The following is an 18,271-nucleotide window of genomic DNA, read 5'->3' on the forward strand; positions in this document are numbered from 1 at the left end:
TTTTTTTGGGGGGGGGAGGGGGTCCGGTCGTGGGGCCTGAACTCTGGGCCTGGGCGCTGTCCCTCAGCTCTTCAGCTCAAGGCTAGCGCTCTACCACTTGAGCCACAGCGCCACTTCCGGCTTTTTTCTTTTTGCTTATGTGGTGCTGAGGAATCGAACCCAGGGCCTCAGGCATGCAAGGCAAGCGCTCTACCACTGAGCCACCTTCCCAGCCCTGAACTCACTTATTCTTGAAAATGGGTTTCTTTCATCTAAAATTCAAATTTCCTTAGGCGTTTTTTAAATTTTAAATTTTAGAAATCTGGCGATCTACTTGGGGTACAAAACACCAAGCCCTTTACAGGCGTTAAGCTATATCTCCACAAACATCTTAAACATCCCACTGGATGGAACACGGAGTAGGGGGAGAGGGAGATGTCAGGGAAGGGAGCTACAAAAGAAATCGAAAGAGTGTGAGGGCCTGTGAACTTAATTGCGTTGTTTCTTGCAAAATTATGAATTAATTATGATGGAGCTCCTGTGAGGGTCTGGGGTTTTCATAACCACCTATCTCTGCGCATTGTCTTCCTAATGTGTGAGCAGGATTACTGTCCAACGCAGACGACGCCCCCAAGTCATCCCTGCTGCGACACTTGTGGGTCATGCAGGACAGAGGGCCAGGGCGAGGTTCGTTCACCACCCTGCTCCCGGCTGCACCTCGGGCCCGGGCGCGCGCCGGCCACGCCCCCTTTGTTACCCGATACTTTTCTGGGTCAGCTGGTGCTGGCGTCAGGAGGAGGGATGGGCTGGCTCTGCTCGACCCGGCAGGGCTTGTTTACTATGGCTGACGATCTGGAGCAGCAGTGAGTTAATCCTGTCTCTTTCTTTCTCCCTCTCTTGTCTCTCTGGGCCTTCATCCTGGGACTCTGTGACTGAGGATCAGTTTTTAAGACACCTTCCCGCCTTTCCGTTTTCAGGTCGGCTTCCAGGGAGGGCTGGGGGTTGCATCTGCTTGCTGTGCTTTAAGCCCAGAAGAGGCGGTGGCAGAGACAGGGCAGCGATGGTGGGTGAGCTTGCTTGCAGTTCAGGGATTCTGACTTTCTACTTACGTCTTCACCACTCGTTCTCCCCTCCTTCGCCTCCGGCGTCAGGTTTAGTGGTAAGGTGCCAGGGGTGAGCTTGCTTCCCGCCCCCCACCCCTCCTCACTCCGCAAACAAATGGATGTGATGCAGATGTGGGGGTAGTTGCTGAGGTGCTTGTCTCGACTTGCTCTGGGTCACAGTGGTGCGGGTGAAAGGGGCTCCCTCAGCCCGTTGGGTAATGGCGTGGGAAGAAGCAGAAGGCTTCAGGGCATTGGGAATGGCGTGCAGTTTCTTTAGTTCTCGCCCACCAAGACACGTTGCTATTTGCAATCCTAACTGGAGATGTTTTTAATCGTTATGTTGACATAACACAGTGGTCTCAGCATTTGGTTTGTGAAATGTGGGAGGTTTCTATTTTCATCACTGACCCAAGGGCATCCATCAAGTTTGGGATGCCACCTGTAGGTGGTGTGACTAGCAGTTAGAAGTCTGGTAGGAGCGAAGAAAAGTTGCTTAGGGGGAGAATGACTCAGCTTCAGCCAAGCCTTGGTTTCACCGGAACAGGGCCTTCCCTGGACCCAGTATTCAACCTCCAGACCTGTAGAACTGATAGCTGCAAAACTTTATGAAAAATAGCTTCCTGGACTGAAGAAACTGTACAGAAGAGTGCTGCTTTTCAAAGATAACTTTTCAGAGTGGAAACATGCAGTGACTTAGGGGAGGAATATTCGAATCTGAAAGGGATAGAGGCCATTTAGCTCCATTTTACAAATAAGCTGATGCCCATGAAAATAAGGAGCCTTGACTATGATCACAGAAGTTTAGAAGATTCTCTCTCAACATAGAACTCTTTCCACTCTACCTCCACCAGGATGGACAAGCCACCACCTTGGCCAGTCCAAGTTCATGACTTAGTGGTTTCCGTGCTCCTTGCTTCCATTTCACATCATAGCCTTTATCTCCCTAATAGTGTTGAGTAGAGACAGTATGCCAGGCACCACTTCCTGTTCTTCAACTGTAACAGTTTGGGTGAAAAAAGGAAAGTAAATAAGTCTCTCCTAACGAATCTTTTTTTTTTTTTTTTTGTCGGTCGTGGGGCTTGAACTCTGGGCCTGGGCGCTGTCCCTCAGCTCTTCAGCTCAAGGCGAGCGCTCTACCACTTGAGCTACAGGGCCACTTCCGGTTTTCTGGTGGTTTATTGGAGATAGGAGTCTCACAGTCTTTCCTGCCCTGGCTGGCTTTGAACCGCGATCCTCAGATCTCAGCCTCCTGAGTAGCTAGGATTACAGGCGTGAGCCACCAGCGCCCGGCTTTCTCCTAACGAATCTTATCTGCTTAGGAGACTATTGTGCTGTTCATGGGACAGCATTTCTCCTGAGTTCTACTTTGGGCAGTTGCAGGGAGTATAGAGTTTGGATGTCATCATCTGAACTAGTCTTCATGGTATGCAGAGAAAGTCTGTGTCTTTAGACTTGGGCCAAATTCTATGGTCTTAATCTCTATACTTAAAGCCAACAAGCAATTCCAGTGGAATGTTACAAGGGTTCTGAGTCTCCCTAGGAAGAGACAAATGGAGATAATACCACATCCCACTAAAGCCATCAGGGGTACTACTCCCAATGGCAGCACACATTGGGAGTTGCTATTTGCAAGTCAGTGGGAATATAGACAGGTTATGATTTAGCTGAGGGAAAAAATGTTTTCTTTTGTTTTGTTTTTTAATTTTTTTTGGGGGGGGGGTCTGGTCGTGAGACCTGAACTCTGGGCCTGGGTGCTGACCCTCAGCTCTTAGCCCAGAAAAAATGTTTATTAAGAGTTTATCTTGGGTGGGCTGGGAAGGTGGCTCAGTGGTAGAGTGCTTGCTTTGCATGCATTAGGCCCTAGGTTCGATTCCTCAGCACCACATAAGCAAAAAGAAAAAAGCCGGAAGTGGCGCTGTGGCTCAAGTGGTAGAGCGTTCGCCTTGAGCTGAAGAACTGAGGGACAGCCCGTAGGCCCAGAGTTCAGGTCCACGACTGGCAAAAAAAAAAAAAAAAGAAAAGTTAATCTTGGCTAGGTTTTATTCTATACACTCTAGATATGAATTCAGGGCCTGGCACCTGCTAAACAGGTGCTTGCTGGAACACTTGAGCTATGCCTCTGTCCCTTTTTTGTTTCAGTTATTTTTCAGATAGAATTTCCTGCTCTTTTTCTGGCTGGCCTTGGGATGTGATCCTCCTACCTATGCTTCCCACTTACCTAAGATCATAAGCATATAACACTTGCCCAAGTTAAAAGAGAGCCTTGTTAGCTTTTGTGGCTGGCTTGGTGTAGCTTCCTTTAAAAATGAGGATACTGATACAGAAAGACTAAATGATGTGCCCATAGTCAGACTGTTAAGTAGCAGTATTTAAATTAGAACTGTTAAGTAGCAGTATTTAAATTAGAACTCTAGTCTTCTGGCTTTAAAGAATACCTTTCAGAAAAGAGGAACAGGTAAAAATGTGATTAGGTACTGTAAAAGTTTGTGCATGGCCTGGAAAAGCTGATGCTTGAAGGTCCAGAGAGTAACTTACTTAGAAACTCAGATTTGAGATTTGGGTCTACTTCCTTCCTTTTTCTAACTTGCTCTATGACTTCTGTAGGCATCGGTTTGCTGACTTGTAAAAAAGTGAAACTGAGCTGGGTGCCAGTGGCTCACCTGAAATTGTAACTACTCAGGAAGCTAAGATCTGAGAACCAAAGTTCAAAGCCAGCACAGGCAGGAAAGTCCTTGAGAATCTTATTTACAGTTAATCAGCAAAAAGCCAGAACTGAAACTGTAGGTGCCAATCTTGAGTGCAAAAGTTAAGAGACAATGATTAGGTCCCAAGTTCAAGCCCCAGTAGTGGAAGAAGAGGAAAGAGGAGGAGAAGGAGGAGAAAAGGGAAGAAGGGAAGAAAGGAAGGAAAAAAGTTGAAAAAAGATGACTTCTAAGGAAACAGTTTAATCTAATCTAAAACTTTCTGTTTCCAACAATGCAAAAGGGTGTCCCGTGTGCAGAATGGGGTTGGTAATGGTTTTCCCATGGAAAACCTCTGCCTTGTTCATGCTGACATCATAGGCCACTCCTGCAGCTGTTGGCATCTGTCCTCTCACCCCCTTCATTCACCCAGAGAGAGTCCAAGAGAAGAGAAATTCTATATAGGATGGAAAAGGAAGAATAAAAACTAATTCATTGAGCATCTAATTTGTGGTGGCCATCTGGTAAGATCTCTTACATATCTAAATGCATAAAGTTGGGCCAAAGTTAGTACTGCCATTGAGGTCTAGAAGTTTTCTTTATTCCAAAGCTGATGATTGAACCTCTACTCTGCAATGATTTAGGTTATTGGGTTTGAAGGAGAAAGTGGATGGATTCATTTTTACTGTATTTCAGTCTGGAAAACAAAGGTTAAAGGTAGCTGTATCCTGTTAGTGAATCATACCTGGACTTGAACCCAGGTCTGACTTCCAGTTCTCTGCATGCCCTACTCCATGTTTAGGGTAGGCTGATTACCTGAAGGCCCAGTTGACACTGGCACAATGAAGCATATTTCTAGAAGTTTGGAAGAAGGCCAGGAGAGCAGGAGGTATGAGAATTTATCTGTTCTGCCCCAAAGGAACAGCTTGTCCTGGAGAAGGTTTAAAAAAAAAAAGGAACTATTGGTTAAAAGTTGCTTTCTCTCCTTTTTAATCTCTTTGAACATAAACTGATAGCCAGTAACAAAAGGGGAGTAGTAAATAAGATACTAAATATGAAAAGGGCTTATAAAAGGTATTGTATACATGGTGTTCTAAATATCTGCTAAAACAAGGGACACATTGTTGATAGCCATTTGCCAGGACAGAGTAACAAACTATCAGGCAGTGAGGCTATTGCTGTGGCCTCAATGGGCAGGCTTCCTGAGGCTGGGAAACACTCTGTTCCCTGAAAACTTGTAGCCATCAGCAAAGCTAAGCACCTGTTTCCTTTCCAATAAGCATCTCTGTGTCTCCCTGTTCCAGGCCTCAAGGCTGGCTGAGTAGCTGGCTGCCCACTTGGCGCCCCACTTCTATGTCCCAACTGAAGAATGTGGAAGCCAAGATCCTTCAGTGTAAGTAGAAGAGACAGCCTTTACCTCTCAATCAGGAAGGTCTAAGAAGGATCCAGGGTCAACCCAGAGTTGGGTACGCTGAGCCCACTGATGGGATGGGAAAAGGACACATCAATGACATGAGAGGAAATTCACATCAGATGCCATATTCCCTAGTAGGAGAGTTCCTTAGCTTCTCCCTAGCCATATGTTAGCTTTTGCCACATCCTATAGCTTCACCTCAAACCCTATACATACTGCTGTCTGTACACACACAAATTTTTTCCTCTCCTCTCCCCCCCCCACTATCTCTTCTTCCTGTTCACTTGTTCTCTCTCCATTTTTCATTTGTACTTTTTTTTGGGGGGAGGGGTTGGTCATGGGGCTTGAATTCTGGACCTGGGCACTATCCCTCAGCTCTTCAGCTCAAAGCTAGTGCTCTACCACTTCAGCCACAGTGCTACCTCTGCTTTTCTGGTGGTTAACTGCAGATAAGAGTCTCACGGACTTTCTTGCCTGCTGTCCTTGAACCATGATCCTCAGATCTAAGCCTCCATAATAGCTAGAATTACAGGCATGAGCCACCAGCACCCAGCGCATTCTCATTTTTTTATACTAGTATCTCTCTTTTGTGCTGCTCTATCTCTTTCTCATGTTGGTACTGGTGCTTGAACTCAGTACCTAGGTGATATCCTGTCATTTTTCACTCAAGTCTGGTGCTCTACCACTTGGGCCACAGCTTCAATCTAGATTTTTGTTGTTGTTTGTGATGGTTATGGGACTTGAACTCTGGGCCTGGATGCTGTCCCTCAGCTCTTCAGCTCAAGGCTAGAGCTCTACCACTTGAGCCACAACTCCACTTCCAGTTTTCTGCTGGCTTATTGGAGATAAGAGTCTCATGGACTTTCCTCCCCAAGCGGCTTTGAACCTTGAACCACAATCCTCAGATCTCAGCCTCCTGAATAGCTAGGATTACAGGCAAGAGCCACAGCACCCAGCTTCAATCCAGATTTTGATGGCTAATTGGTGATAAAAGTCTCATAGCCTTTCCTGCCCAGGCTGGCATTGAACCATGACCATCAGATATCAGCCTCCTGAGTAGTTAGGATTACAGGTATGAACACACCAGGCTCTCCTCTCTTTTAAACACATAGTTAAGGACTGGGAAGGTGGCTCAGCGGTAGAGTTTGCCATGCATGCATAAGGCCCTGGTTTCAATTCCTCAGCACCACATAAGCAAAAAAAAAAAAAAAAAAAAAACAGAAGTAGCTCTGTGGCTCAAGTGGTAGAGCACTAGCCTTGAGCTGAAGAGCTAAGGGACAGCACCCAGGCCCAGAATTCAGGCCCCATGACAGGCAAAAAAAACAAAACAAAACAAAACACGTAGTTAAGCACATCTTCATTTCTCACCTCTGACCCAAGGACCAGCAGTCCTACATTCTCTAATATTGCTGTTTCCTGTGTTCTACCTTGTCTTGGCCCATAACTACTTGTTTATCAAAGAACTTTGGAACTCACAGCTGGCTCTCATGTGCAGCGTTACATAGGTACAAGTCATCCCATAAGCAGTAGTAGCCACTGGCTCAAACAAGACCTATGGGCCAAGTCTCTTATGCTTCTTCTATAATCATTCCTACCTGCCCTCATCATAGCTATCTTCTGTCTTTGGACCTGAGTAAGTACAGCTACAGAACAGCCAGGGCTTTCAAGCCTTTGTCCAGGACCCAGGCATCTCTGTGTCTAAGAGGAATAAGCTGAAGTCTCAGTCAACTCCCATCACATCCTCCACTAGACCACAGTTCTATTCATCTGTCATGCCCCAAGCACACATAGGTCAAGAGCAATGCTATAAGAGCATGTGGTGCCAGGGTGTTATTGTCACTGCAGGTCCCAAGGGAGCTGAACACATAGGCTAGAGAGATATGACATCTATAGACTAAACGCTCTACATATTGTGCTTGGATTTGAACTCTTCAGGTGGTGTTGCATAAAAGAAAAAAAAAGATTCTGACATTTATTTAATCCAAACATCTATTCAAGTCTCTTGGTATAGGAAGAGAGATCAGACTTCTAAATACTAAAAGGACAATTGGGGATTTATAGCTAAGAGGCAGGATAAATGGGGCCAATGGATGGAAAATTACTAACTGGAGACATCAAAGATAGAGGAGTTTTTACTAAACTGATTAAAGATTCTTGCTGAAGGTCAAGGACTTTGACTTTAAGGGCAGAGGATGAAGAATTTGATTAGACGAAAAGAGCAAGAAGCTGGCTGGTGGTGGCTTATATCAATAATCCTAGCTACTCAGAAGGCTGAGAACTGAGGATCATGGTTTGAAGCCAGCCTGGGCAGGAAAGTCCACGAGACTCTTTTTTTTTGGGGGGGGAGGGGCTGAACTCTGGGCCTGGGCGCTGTCCCTCAGCTCTTCAGCTCAAGGCTAGCGCTCTACCACTTGAGCCACAGCGCCACTTCCAGCTTTTTTTCTTTTTGCTTATGTGGTGCTGAGGAATCGAACCCAGGGCCTCAGGCATGCAAGGCAAGCGCTCTACCACTGAGCCACCTTCCCAGCCACCACCACCCCCCCCCCACACACACACACTCTTATCTCCAATTATCACCCAAAGAACCAGAAGTGGAAGTATAGCTGTGGTCAAGCTGTAGAGCATTAGCCTTGGACACAAAAGCTTGGGACAGGGCTCAGGCCTAGAATTCAAGGACCAGGCCCAGTGGGGGGGCGGGGGAGGGGGGCAGAGGAGAGCTGCTCAAAGGAGCAAGCCTAAACTTTGGCCAAGGAGAGTCTTTGTAGAAGGGAAGAGCTAAGGACTGTTGTGAAGGGTTCAGGAGTGTGGAGAAGGGGGAAGAAACCCCACAGCCTTATTGGTTTACCCTGCGATTCGTTTATCCCCAGGTCTCCAGAACAAGTTTCTGGCCCGCTATGTATCCCTTCCGAACCAGAACAAGATCTGGACAGTAACTGTGAGCCCTGAGCAAAAGGACCGCACCCCTCTGGTGATGGTGCATGGCTTCGGGGGTGGCGTGGGCCTCTGGATCCTCAACATGGATTCCCTGAGTACCCGCCGCACACTGCACACCTTTGATCTGCTCGGCTTTGGCCGAAGCTCAAGGCCAACATTCCCAAGGGACCCAGAGGGAGCTGAAGATGAGTTTGTGACCTCTATAGAAACATGGCGGGAGACGATGGGAATCCCCAGCATGATCCTTCTGGGGCACAGCTTGGGAGGATTTCTGGCTACTTCTTACTCTATCAAGTACCCTGAAAGGTAAAGAAGACCCACCCTCTTCCTCATGACTCCTAGCTCGCTGGGAAGTTTCCAGAGTTCATTTCTAATAGGTCTCTATCTCCCAAGCAGTTTAAGTACTATGATACCTTCAAGTAAGTAAATACAACATATTTTCCTTTCTCCTCCTTTGATGCAGAGTTAAACACCTTATACTGGTGGACCCATGGGGTTTTCCCCTGAGACCAACTGACCCCAGTGAGATTCGGGCACCTCCAACCTGGGTCAAGGCTGTGGCATCTGTCCTGGGACGTTCTAATCCATTGGCTGTCCTTCGAGTTGCTGGGCCCTGGGGTGAGTAATCTGCAAATAAGAAAATTCTACTTAGACCAAAGTTGTCCCAGTTAACCAAGCTCCACCACATATCTTCTCCCACCATCCCTATTTATTCATAAAAGGTGGGGCTGGGCCTACCATTATCACAAAGTTATTAAATCTGAACCCAATATCTTTGCTTAGAGTCCCAGAAAAGTTCTTTTTCCTTAGTCCGCATGGAAAAAGTTTTCCTGTGCAAGGAACAAGTAGGGCAGAATACCTAGCCCATACCTTGGCAGAGCCCTAGAAAGAGCTGAGCGCTATGAAGGGACTTTTCTGCTGCACATGTGGGTCTGTGGGACAGCCTATTACAGATTCAGTTACAGGACCCAACACTGATCTCATTCCCATCACTCAGCACCTGCAGCAAGGAGGGGTCAGAACCTGAGCCTCCATCACAACCCAAAGTGGTAAGCCCTCTGAACCATGCACTGCTCTACACAAATACCAATTCTTATCAGTTTTGGGTCACTTCACACTAAGTAATAGTCAGCAAATCTTTTGAGTAATATAGAAGGGAGGCAGTGGAGTGGGGAATAAGCAGCCATAGTGAACAGGAGAAATAGCTCCAGCCTTCTGATCTCACACTATCCATATCAAACTCTCCCCACTGTGGAGGGAATGAGAAGGGAAAATAAGTAAATAAAAAGAAAAATAAATTAATTAATAAATAAAAGTTCCCTTTATTGAAAAGGTGGGTGACCCCTATTTAATACTTATGGCTAATGTTTATATAGTAATGGTCATTGCTCAATATTGTGAGCAATGAGGGCTGAATAAAAGTTATCTATGTGGCCCTTCCAATAAAATAAAATAACATAAAATGGCCAACTATCAGTGGCTCATGTCTGTAGGTCTAGCTACTCAGGAGGCTGAGAGCTGAGGGTCATTGTTTATAGTCAGCTCAGGCAGAAAAGTCTGTAAGACTCTTATCTCTAATTAACCACTAAAAAATACTAGAAGTTGAGGTATAGCTCAAGTGGTAGAGCACCAGACTTGAGCAAAAAACACTAAAGGACAAGGGAGGGTGAATATGTTGAAGTAATGACACAGATCAAGATGCATTGTATTCATGAAGTGCTATGTTAAATAGCAAAAACAAAAAAATAGATAACCAAAAAATTAAGAAAAATGAGGGAAAAGGTAGATTGGGAGTGGTAGGTGAGAATGTTGAAAAGGATGACATTGATCAAAATACACTTTTCATAAACTGCTTTCTTGAATGGCAGCTCTTTTGCAAACCTACTAAAAGATAATAAAAATATTCAAAAAATGAAAAATTAAAAAAGGAAGAAAAGCTAAGGGGCAGCACCTAGTCCCTGTTCAAGGCCCAGTATACACACACACACACACACACACACACACACACACACACACACACACACACACACACACACACACACACACACACACACACACACACACACACACACACACACACACACACACACACACACACACACACACACACACACACACACACACACACGGCTCCAGATGGGGAGTGGGGTAGAATGAACATTTGAACAGAAGTGAGGAGTTTCGGAGTTTTGAAAGAGTCTAGCAGAAGTCACAGGTGCCAAAGAGGGAGCAAGTGGAAAGAAGATTAAGTCAGGGTCTCCAATCCCATGGATTCTAGCAGACTCTATATCCTTTTCCAAGAGTCTACCTGCTCTAACCACTCTCCCTTTTTCTGGCCTTAACTCTGGCCAGGCCCATGCAGGGCACAGGAGCTGTTATAGTTCAGTGATTGGCTGTCAGCCATGGATGGCTGTGCTAGGAGAAGAGGGCAGAACTGGTGGATAGTCTCACTGTACCTTCCACCCACTTCTCACAGAGTAAAAGCCAGAAGGGAGAGAGAGATAAGTTGATCAGTAGACCCAATTTTCACTGTCTGTGTTTGGGTTCCCCACTGCTTGTATGTATAAAGTAAAGAAAGGTGAAAGAACAGATTGTTCTAACTCAGCACTGAGTCTGAGCACCAGTGTTGTTAAGTCACCTGTATTCTGTTACAGACCTGAAAATGAGAAGGCTCTTGGGAAGTGGTATGGTTTCATCTGCTACCTTCAGAAGATTAAAAGGCCATAAGGGTCCAAGAGAGAAAGAGAACCTAGCACAGACTGTAAAGGAAAAGTATCTCATCCATAGACAAGTGGAACTTGTGATCCTTGTAGGAAAAGACCATGGGACTTCAAAATAATCTGGTTCTTCTGATGTTAGTCTGTCTCTGTTTCTTTGGTAACCAGTCTGTCATTTGAAGTCATCTGGAACTTCCCATCAGACTTCTACACTCTTGTCTCCCTAATGTTAAATGCATAAAGCAGGCAGGGCACTTGTGGTTCACACCTGTAATCCTAACTAATCAAGAGGCTGAGATCTGAGGATCATGATTCTTATCTCCAATTTACCACCAAAAAACTAGAAGTGGAGCTGTAGTTCAAGTGGTAGAGCACTAGCCTTGAGTAAAAAAGCTCAGGGGCAGCACTTAGGCCCTGAGTTCAAGCCCCAGGACCAACACACACACACATACACACACACACACACACACACACACACACACACACACACATTTGTAAAGCAAATAAATACTTAGAAATAACATTTGATTATGTTTGTTTAAACATATATAGACAGGATTCTTATTCACACACACCCAAACTATCTACTCCATGTTTGTTTTTAACCTCTCTCAGGGCCTGGCCTGGTGCAGAGATTTCGGCCTGACTTCAAACGCAAGTTTGCAGACTTCTTTGAAGATGACACCATATCAGAGTATATCTACCACTGCAATGCGCAGAACCCCAGGTGAGGGTCCCAGAGTCAGCTTGGGACAGACACTTTTCAGAGATAAAACCAGCTGCAGAGTGAAGTACTTTATTTCTTCCACGAAGTACTGACTCAGAAGAGCACAGGCACCATCAGTGATCATTTCCAGAGTTCCCGAGGGATGGACACAGACTGTGTAGAAGATAATAGATTAATTAAGCTTGCTGACCATCTCTAGAGGAAAGCTCTCCCCACTTCCCTAGAGATAAATGGTTGGTCTGAGAAGCCTATGGGAAAATTTCCCAAAAAAATCCTTTTTACTTTTTGCTGAAAACATAATATAACTATTTTTTTTATTTTTTTAAAACAGGCATATGTAGTATTTTTTATTTGCTTATTTTTATTAACATGTATTAGCTATATGGGGAAGGATTTCATTGTGACATTTCTCCAAATGTTATATATGGGCTTTTTAGTTTGTTTGTTTGTTTGTTTTGTTTTGGTGTGGGTGTATATGTATATATGCCAGTCATGGGGTTTGAACTAAGGGCCTGAGTGCTGTCACTCAGCTTTTTTTGCTTAAGGCTGATGCTCTACCACTTGAACCACAGTTTCATTTCCAGATTTTTTTTTTTTTGTGGATAATTGGAGGTAACAGTCTCACAGACTTCTCTGCTCAGGCTGTCTTTAAACTGTGATCCTCAAATCTCAGCCTCCTGAGTAGCTAGGATTACAGGCATGGGCCATCAGTGCCTGGCAATGCATGGTATGGTTTAAAAGGCAAAGAGAGGAGTCTTCACCTGTCACCAACTTGCAGTCCCCAAGGGTCCTCCTTATTTTCAAATCTCTCCTCTGACATTGCTTCAGAGAACCTCCTTGCATCAATTCATTTGCATACACTTACACACATGTGTATAGAACACAGTTCCTATAAGTAGAATCACTCAGTATAAGAATCTGCATTTATGCCGGGCGCTGGTGGCTCACGCCTGTAATCCTAGCTACTCAGGAGGCTGAGATCTGAGGATCGCGGTTCAAAGCCAGCCCGGGCAGGAGAGACCATGAGACTCCTATCTCCAATAAACCACTAGAAAACCGGAAGTGGCGCTGTAGCTCAAGTGGTAGAGCGCTCGCCTTGAGCTGAAGAGCTGAGGGACAGCGCCCAGTCCCAGAGTTCAAGTCCCACGACCGACAAAAAAAAAAAAAAGAATCTGCATTTAACTTAATTTGTGCACTTTGACATAACTTACCACTGTGGCAGAAATTCCTTTACTTCTTTTGATGGTGTTGAGAAGTTCATGTCCCTGGCTACCATACCATAGGCCCTGCAGACTTGCTGGCTTAGTCTTGGCAATACTGACAGCAGGGGAAAGCCAGGGAGGTAATCTTGCCCTGTAGCAATGCCTTGTGAGACTGAGACTGACTCTGCAGTGGTGACACCTTCTAGAGGCTTCACCTTGAGCTGCAGGATCCAGAATCATTGTCTCAACTCTTCACACCTGTCTAGGTCACCCAGGGGAACCCCAACTTGTGAAGAAGGTGGGGATTTGCCTTCCAACCATACTCTCAGTCTTGTCTCAAACCAGGGCAGCTTTTAGGCAGTGTGGGAGCTCAGCTAATGGAAGGTTCTAGTTAAGCAATGCCGTAGAAACTTTCAGCAGTGAATTCAGGCAGCCCTAGCTTCCTGCTCCTGGTTCTTACCAGGCCCACACAAGGTCCCACTGGCTCAACTTGGGCCCTCTCCCCAAAATCTGTTCCATTCTAGACTGAGTTTGTAGAATCTAAACCATAGAATAATCTTGCTTCTTACTTATGTCCTGGGTAAAGTAGACATGATAATAGGATAACTAGCTCCCATTTGTTCACCCTCAATACTAATTATTTGCATTTATAACTCCGTGAGTTTTTGTGTTGTTTTGGGGCTGGTCCTGGGCTGTTTTTGCTCAAGGCTAGTGCTCTATCACTTGAACCACAGCTCCTCTTCTGGCTTTTTGTTGGTTAATTGGAGATGAGAATCTCATGGTTTTTCCTTGCTGGGCTGGCTTTGAACTGTGATCATCAAATCTCAGCCTCCTGAAAAGCTGGGATTGCAGAATGAGCCTCTGGCATTCAGCTTGCATGTCAGTTATAATGGAAAAGCTTATGGCAACTCTGATCAGTCTCTCAGAAAACAAGAAATCGAACCAAAGGGAAAAATGTTTAATGAGAACCTACTTCACTTCACCTAAACTTCAAAGCTTTGTTTGTATTGTCATTTTGTTAAACATGACCTAATGCAATGAGTATAACCTCTAGCTTGGAAATGAGAAAATTAAAGTATATTCTTCTGATTACCTGATTTCCTAAGAAAAATTCATGTCTGTCAGATACCAAAATCCATGACTTATCATGGATTTATCATGTTCCAATGTCTTAAGGAAAAGTTTTCAGCTTCTGGTAGCCTAGGCAGAATATATTTACACTGAACAATAGAGCCTAGGAGAGGCCATAGTTCCCATTCTCCCCTAATTCACTCTCCAGCTATAGACTGACCTGGAAAGCTGGTCCCTGCCCCAGCCTTACAGATACCTCCCACATGACCCCAGTGCACTCTACCTAAGGAGACAACCAAGAAGGAAAGCAGATGAACTGGCATTTGTTGCTTCTCTCTTAACAGAACTGCTGCTTGCCCAGTCCTCATAAGGCTGATTGGCAATCCAGAAATCTCCTTAGGAGATCTTATTCACTACTCTATTTCTCACTCTTCAGGGTCCACTTCAAATGAATTCTCCCTCCCCCCTAATCTATGTTTTCCATAGCTCTCACTATACTTTCATGATTCTCAGGAAGTTTTACATGAATTCTTACTCCTGTGATTTCATCATTTAACACCTAAACACATGCTATAGTAGGGCAACTACCCTATCTGTCCTGTTCCTATGGCCCTTCATCTAGCCAACTAACACCCCAGCATGACATACAATATTTGGTTGAATAAGTAATAATTCATAGGGTTTGACCTATGGAATTTTACTTATCTCCTTATGTTACTGATATTCAATGAGCCAGTTCTAGGCCTTCAGAAAAGTACAAAAGTATTGCTCTAGCCTCTGAAGAGACCAAGAAGTAGACATTTTCCGCTGCCAGGATTGTTGTATTGATTGTCTTTAACCTGTTTTGCTTCTGCCAGTGGTGAAACAGCTTTCAAAGCCATGATGGAGTCATTCGGCTGGGCTCGGCGTCCCATGTTGGAGAGAATTCACTTAATTCGAAAAGATGTGCCCATCACAATGATCTATGGGGCAAACACCTGGATAGACACCAGTACAGGGAAAAAGGTGAAGATGCAGCGGCCAGATTCCTATGTCCGAGACATGGTACGTTGACCCATCCATTTGAGTCATGAATCAAATGCCAGCATATTGATTGACTGTTGGTCAATCAACTCTTAGCCCTGGGAAGGGGGGGAGAGGGGGAAGCTGGAGAGGATAATTAGAGTGAGGTGAAAATGAGCAGACTGAGATGAGTCAGTGGGTGGGTTTGGCAAGTATGGCTCTATCTGTAATGTCACAAATAGGGGCTTCTGGCTAGCTGGCTGCTGGTGTCTTCATGCCTGTAATCCTAGCTGAGATTTAAGGATCAAGGTTCAAAGTCAGCCTGGGCAGGAAAGTCTGTGAGATTCTTTTCTTCAGTTAACCATCAAAAAGCCAGAAATGGAGGTGTGGTTGAAGTGGTAGAACACCAGTCTTGAGAGAAAAAGCTAGGGGAGAGCACCCTGACCCTGAGTTTAAACCCCAGTACAGGCACAAAAAAAAAAAAAAAATAGAAAAGAAAAGAAAAGAAAAAGAAAGAAATGACAAGCTGCAGGGTTTTGTTTTGTTTTGGTTTTGAGGAAAGGGTTGTTGGTCATGGGATTTGAGCTCTGGGCCTGGGTGCTGTCCCTCAGCTCTTTAGCTCAAGACAAGCACTTCACCGCTTGAGCCACAGTGCCACTTCTGGTTTTCTGGTGGTTAATTGGAAATAAGAGTCTCATGAACTTTCCTGCCTGGGCTGGCTTTGAATTGTGATCCTCAAATCTCAGCCTCCTTAGTAGCTAGGATTACAGGTGTGAGCCACAAGTGCCCACCTAAAATGACAAGTTTTTATTAAAGTAGCCAGCTATATGCTGCCACTTCAACCTCCCCAACACCTCTCTGTATAATCCTACCCAAAACTGAAGCCAGGAGCAGTGGAATGAGTAGAGTCCACTATGAACACTTCCTACTATACTTCAACCTCCCCTTTTCTCTTGCCACCCCCACTTCACTGCCAGTGAGGATGCTCAACTTGACTGCCAATCATAGGCTCTAGTTAACTGGGTCTTTGGCTGAAAGGAGCCAGGCAGAGCAGGGCTCATGTAGAAGGAAAGACACAGGGGATGGCTAAAGAAGTAACACAGGGTATTGTGATTCAAGTCCCACTGGAAAGCACAAACTGTAGGAAGAAAGGTGGAGCTGGGGGGGTGGGAGGGAGGAGGAAGAGAAGGGGCAGGCAAGTCTGAAGGGAGAAGAAATTGGTGGTATAGCTTTCCAGCCCTGGGATTAAAGAATGTTCTACCCTGGTGGGTCCTCTCTCCACAGGAAATAGAGGGTGCATCGCACCATGTCTATGCTGACCAGCCACACATCTTCAATGCCGTGGTGGAGGAGATCTGTGACTCGGTTGATTGAGCTGCTCTCACTAGAGGAAGAGGAGAAAGCCAGAGAGTCACTCTTGTCTCCCTCTCTGCTTAGTCACCCCTTCTGTCCTTTCCTCACCAACTAACATGTGCCAGCCAGGCAGAGTCTTGGACTGTCCCCAAGATAGGACCACACTGAATAAGAGCACTCTTGATCCTATGCTGAGGGCAAGAGGCAGAAGCCACAAGAAGCCTTGAACTCCCCAACCTAGGGAAGAATGAAAAGAATTGCCCAAGGCCACCCCATTATGCCCACACCATGTGTTAGCAGTTAGTCATTATGAAGAGATTGCATTGAGCCATGTTGCCTCTGTGTGTGGCCTTCTTCCTATGGGCAGAGAAGAGCTCCTAACAGCCTTTCTTTCCTAACACTAGAGTGTTTCTGGGAATGGGTTCTATGCAAGAACATCTTTCTATATCACTCCTCAACTCTGTCCAGGATTTGGTTGAGATCTGGTATCACTTTACTTACCAAAAGCAGGCCCTAGATTTCCATTTATCTGCAGAGTTCCACTCCATGACTTAAAAGGTCATCTCTCAAGTCCTCATTGGCAGATGAAGGAAACAGTTTAGATGTGACATAACACACTTCTGTGATACGAATTCTGGAACCCAGGACTACATGTGGTTGCAGACTTGATTTGCTAAGGCTTGAGACAGACACCATTGTCATGGGCTGATCCTACTCACTGTCTAAATTCAAGCCTTTCTTTGCCCCCTATTCTAGCCCTGTTAAACAGGCATGCTCTTCTCATGCTCTGTGTCTTGCTCTTGGTGGCAAAAGCTGAGTACACTCAAATAATCTTTCCTTGCCCTGTCTTCCTCCCAATGGGAGGACTCTGGGCCTCCCTTTGTGCCTTGGGCCCTGAAGCCCCCATGTAGTGCAGAGATAAGGTGGTTCCTAGTGGAGAGAAGGGAAAAAGACCCTTCCACCCCAGGGCCATGTCCGGATATGCCATGCCCACTAATCCACAGCACTTTTCTACCTGCTCCTAGAGCTGAGGGCCACTGGGAGCCCCTGCCCATGATCCAGTGGGAAGCCTCAAGCCCATAGTTCTCTATTCTTAGCAGCCACAAAATGATTTTTACTGCCTGATCCTTCATTCCTGCCTTCTACCCCCTGGTCTCCAGCTCATCCCATCCTCAGATTACCTGCCAGCCCTTTCCAAGGGTCTCATTCCAGATGCTGCTCTGAAATTCTGGGTAGTAGGCTGGGCCTGGCCCCAGAAGCAGGGCAGCTCCTCCCTGCTCCTTCACTTTTGTAAAGCCAACCCTATCACCAGAATAGTATTAACTCCTGGTGCTTTGTACTACTGGTCCAGCTGCCTTGGGCTCCTTTTCTATATTAATAAAGAAATGAGTAAAAACTGCTGGTGGTGATGATACTTAATATTGCTCTAAGAAGAGTACTAGATTATACTGGCTTCATACAAGTACATGTGGTGCCATTCAAAGTCATGTTTATCTTCAGAGGCCAGCAGGAACCAATCTCAGCCACCCCTCACACAGTGCAAGAAGACTCGGTCCAGAGCATGGGTGGATCAAGCCTCAATTCATAAGAGGAGAATTAGGCAGAACTGGCTGATCCCTCTACGCATTCAGTACCCAATGCTCAGTTCGTAGGTTTCCCTGGCCCTGCTCCCTACAGCCTGCTCTCCAAACTCATCCAGCCTTCCTATCCTCTGGACCTGCCACCCCAGAGACTAGACCTTAATCCCCCTGTTCTGTGTCTCCATTGCACACTCAACCACCCCTTGGGTAAAACTCATAAACATATAGGACTCATAAAGCTCATAAACTTTATATATGTATAAGCTATGTAAGAACATAAGCTATATAAGAACAAGGGGGTACATTTGGCACATAGATCATAGGGATTTTTGTTTTCTTTTGGCTTTGAGTGGGAGAAGGGGTTACTATTGGTAATGAAGTTTGAATTCAGGGCCCCACACTCACTGGCTTTTTCATTCAAGCCTGGTGTTCTACCATGAGCCACATCTTCACTTGTGGCTTTTTGCTGGTTCGTTGGAGGTAAGAGTCTCATAGAATTTTCTGGCTT

At 45.5% G+C, this 18,271-nt stretch overlaps 1 protein-coding gene across 3 annotated transcripts; it reads left to right on the forward strand.

Annotated features, from left to right (window-relative positions):
* The first annotated feature begins 760 nt into the window (after positions 1-760).
* Positions 761-17,579, forward strand: Abhd4 (abhydrolase domain containing 4, N-acyl phospholipase B). Of its 3 annotated transcripts, none has more exons than XM_070024843.1 (7): positions 761-842; positions 5,068-5,156; positions 8,045-8,417; positions 8,575-8,729; positions 11,444-11,555; positions 14,686-14,872; positions 16,115-17,579. In XM_070024843.1, the coding sequence occupies exons 1-7, from the start codon at positions 781-783 to the stop codon at positions 16,202-16,204; spliced, it is 1,068 nt and encodes a 355-aa protein (XP_069880944.1). In that variant the 5' UTR covers positions 761-780; the 3' UTR covers positions 16,205-17,579. The 3 variants fall into 3 exon arrangements, with proteins under 3 accessions (XP_069880944.1, XP_069880962.1, XP_069880953.1); XM_070024861.1 differs by lacking the exon at positions 761-842 and adding an exon at positions 980-1,042; XM_070024852.1 differs by lacking the exon at positions 761-842 and adding an exon at positions 4,569-4,652.
* Positions 17,580-18,271: the final 692 nt, after the last annotated feature.

Source organism: Dipodomys merriami, unplaced genomic scaffold, assembly GCF_024711535.1.
Source record: "Dipodomys merriami isolate MVZ:Mamm:240054 unplaced genomic scaffold, mDipMer1.0.p SCAF_1, whole genome shotgun sequence".
Taxonomy (NCBI): Eukaryota; Metazoa; Chordata; class Mammalia; order Rodentia; family Heteromyidae; genus Dipodomys; species Dipodomys merriami.

Coding starts and splice junctions, on each gene's coding strand:
- Abhd4 (XM_070024843.1), top strand. CDS start 781: ATGGGCTGGCTCTGCTCGACCCGGCAGGGCTTGTTTACTATGGCTGAC. Junction 843..5,067: donor GCTGACGATCTGGAGCAGCA/GTGAGTTAATCC, acceptor TCCCTGTTCCAG/GCCTCAAGGCTGGCTGAGTA. Junction 11,556..14,685: donor TGCAATGCGCAGAACCCCAG/GTGAGGGTCCCA, acceptor TGCTTCTGCCAG/TGGTGAAACAGCTTTCAAAG.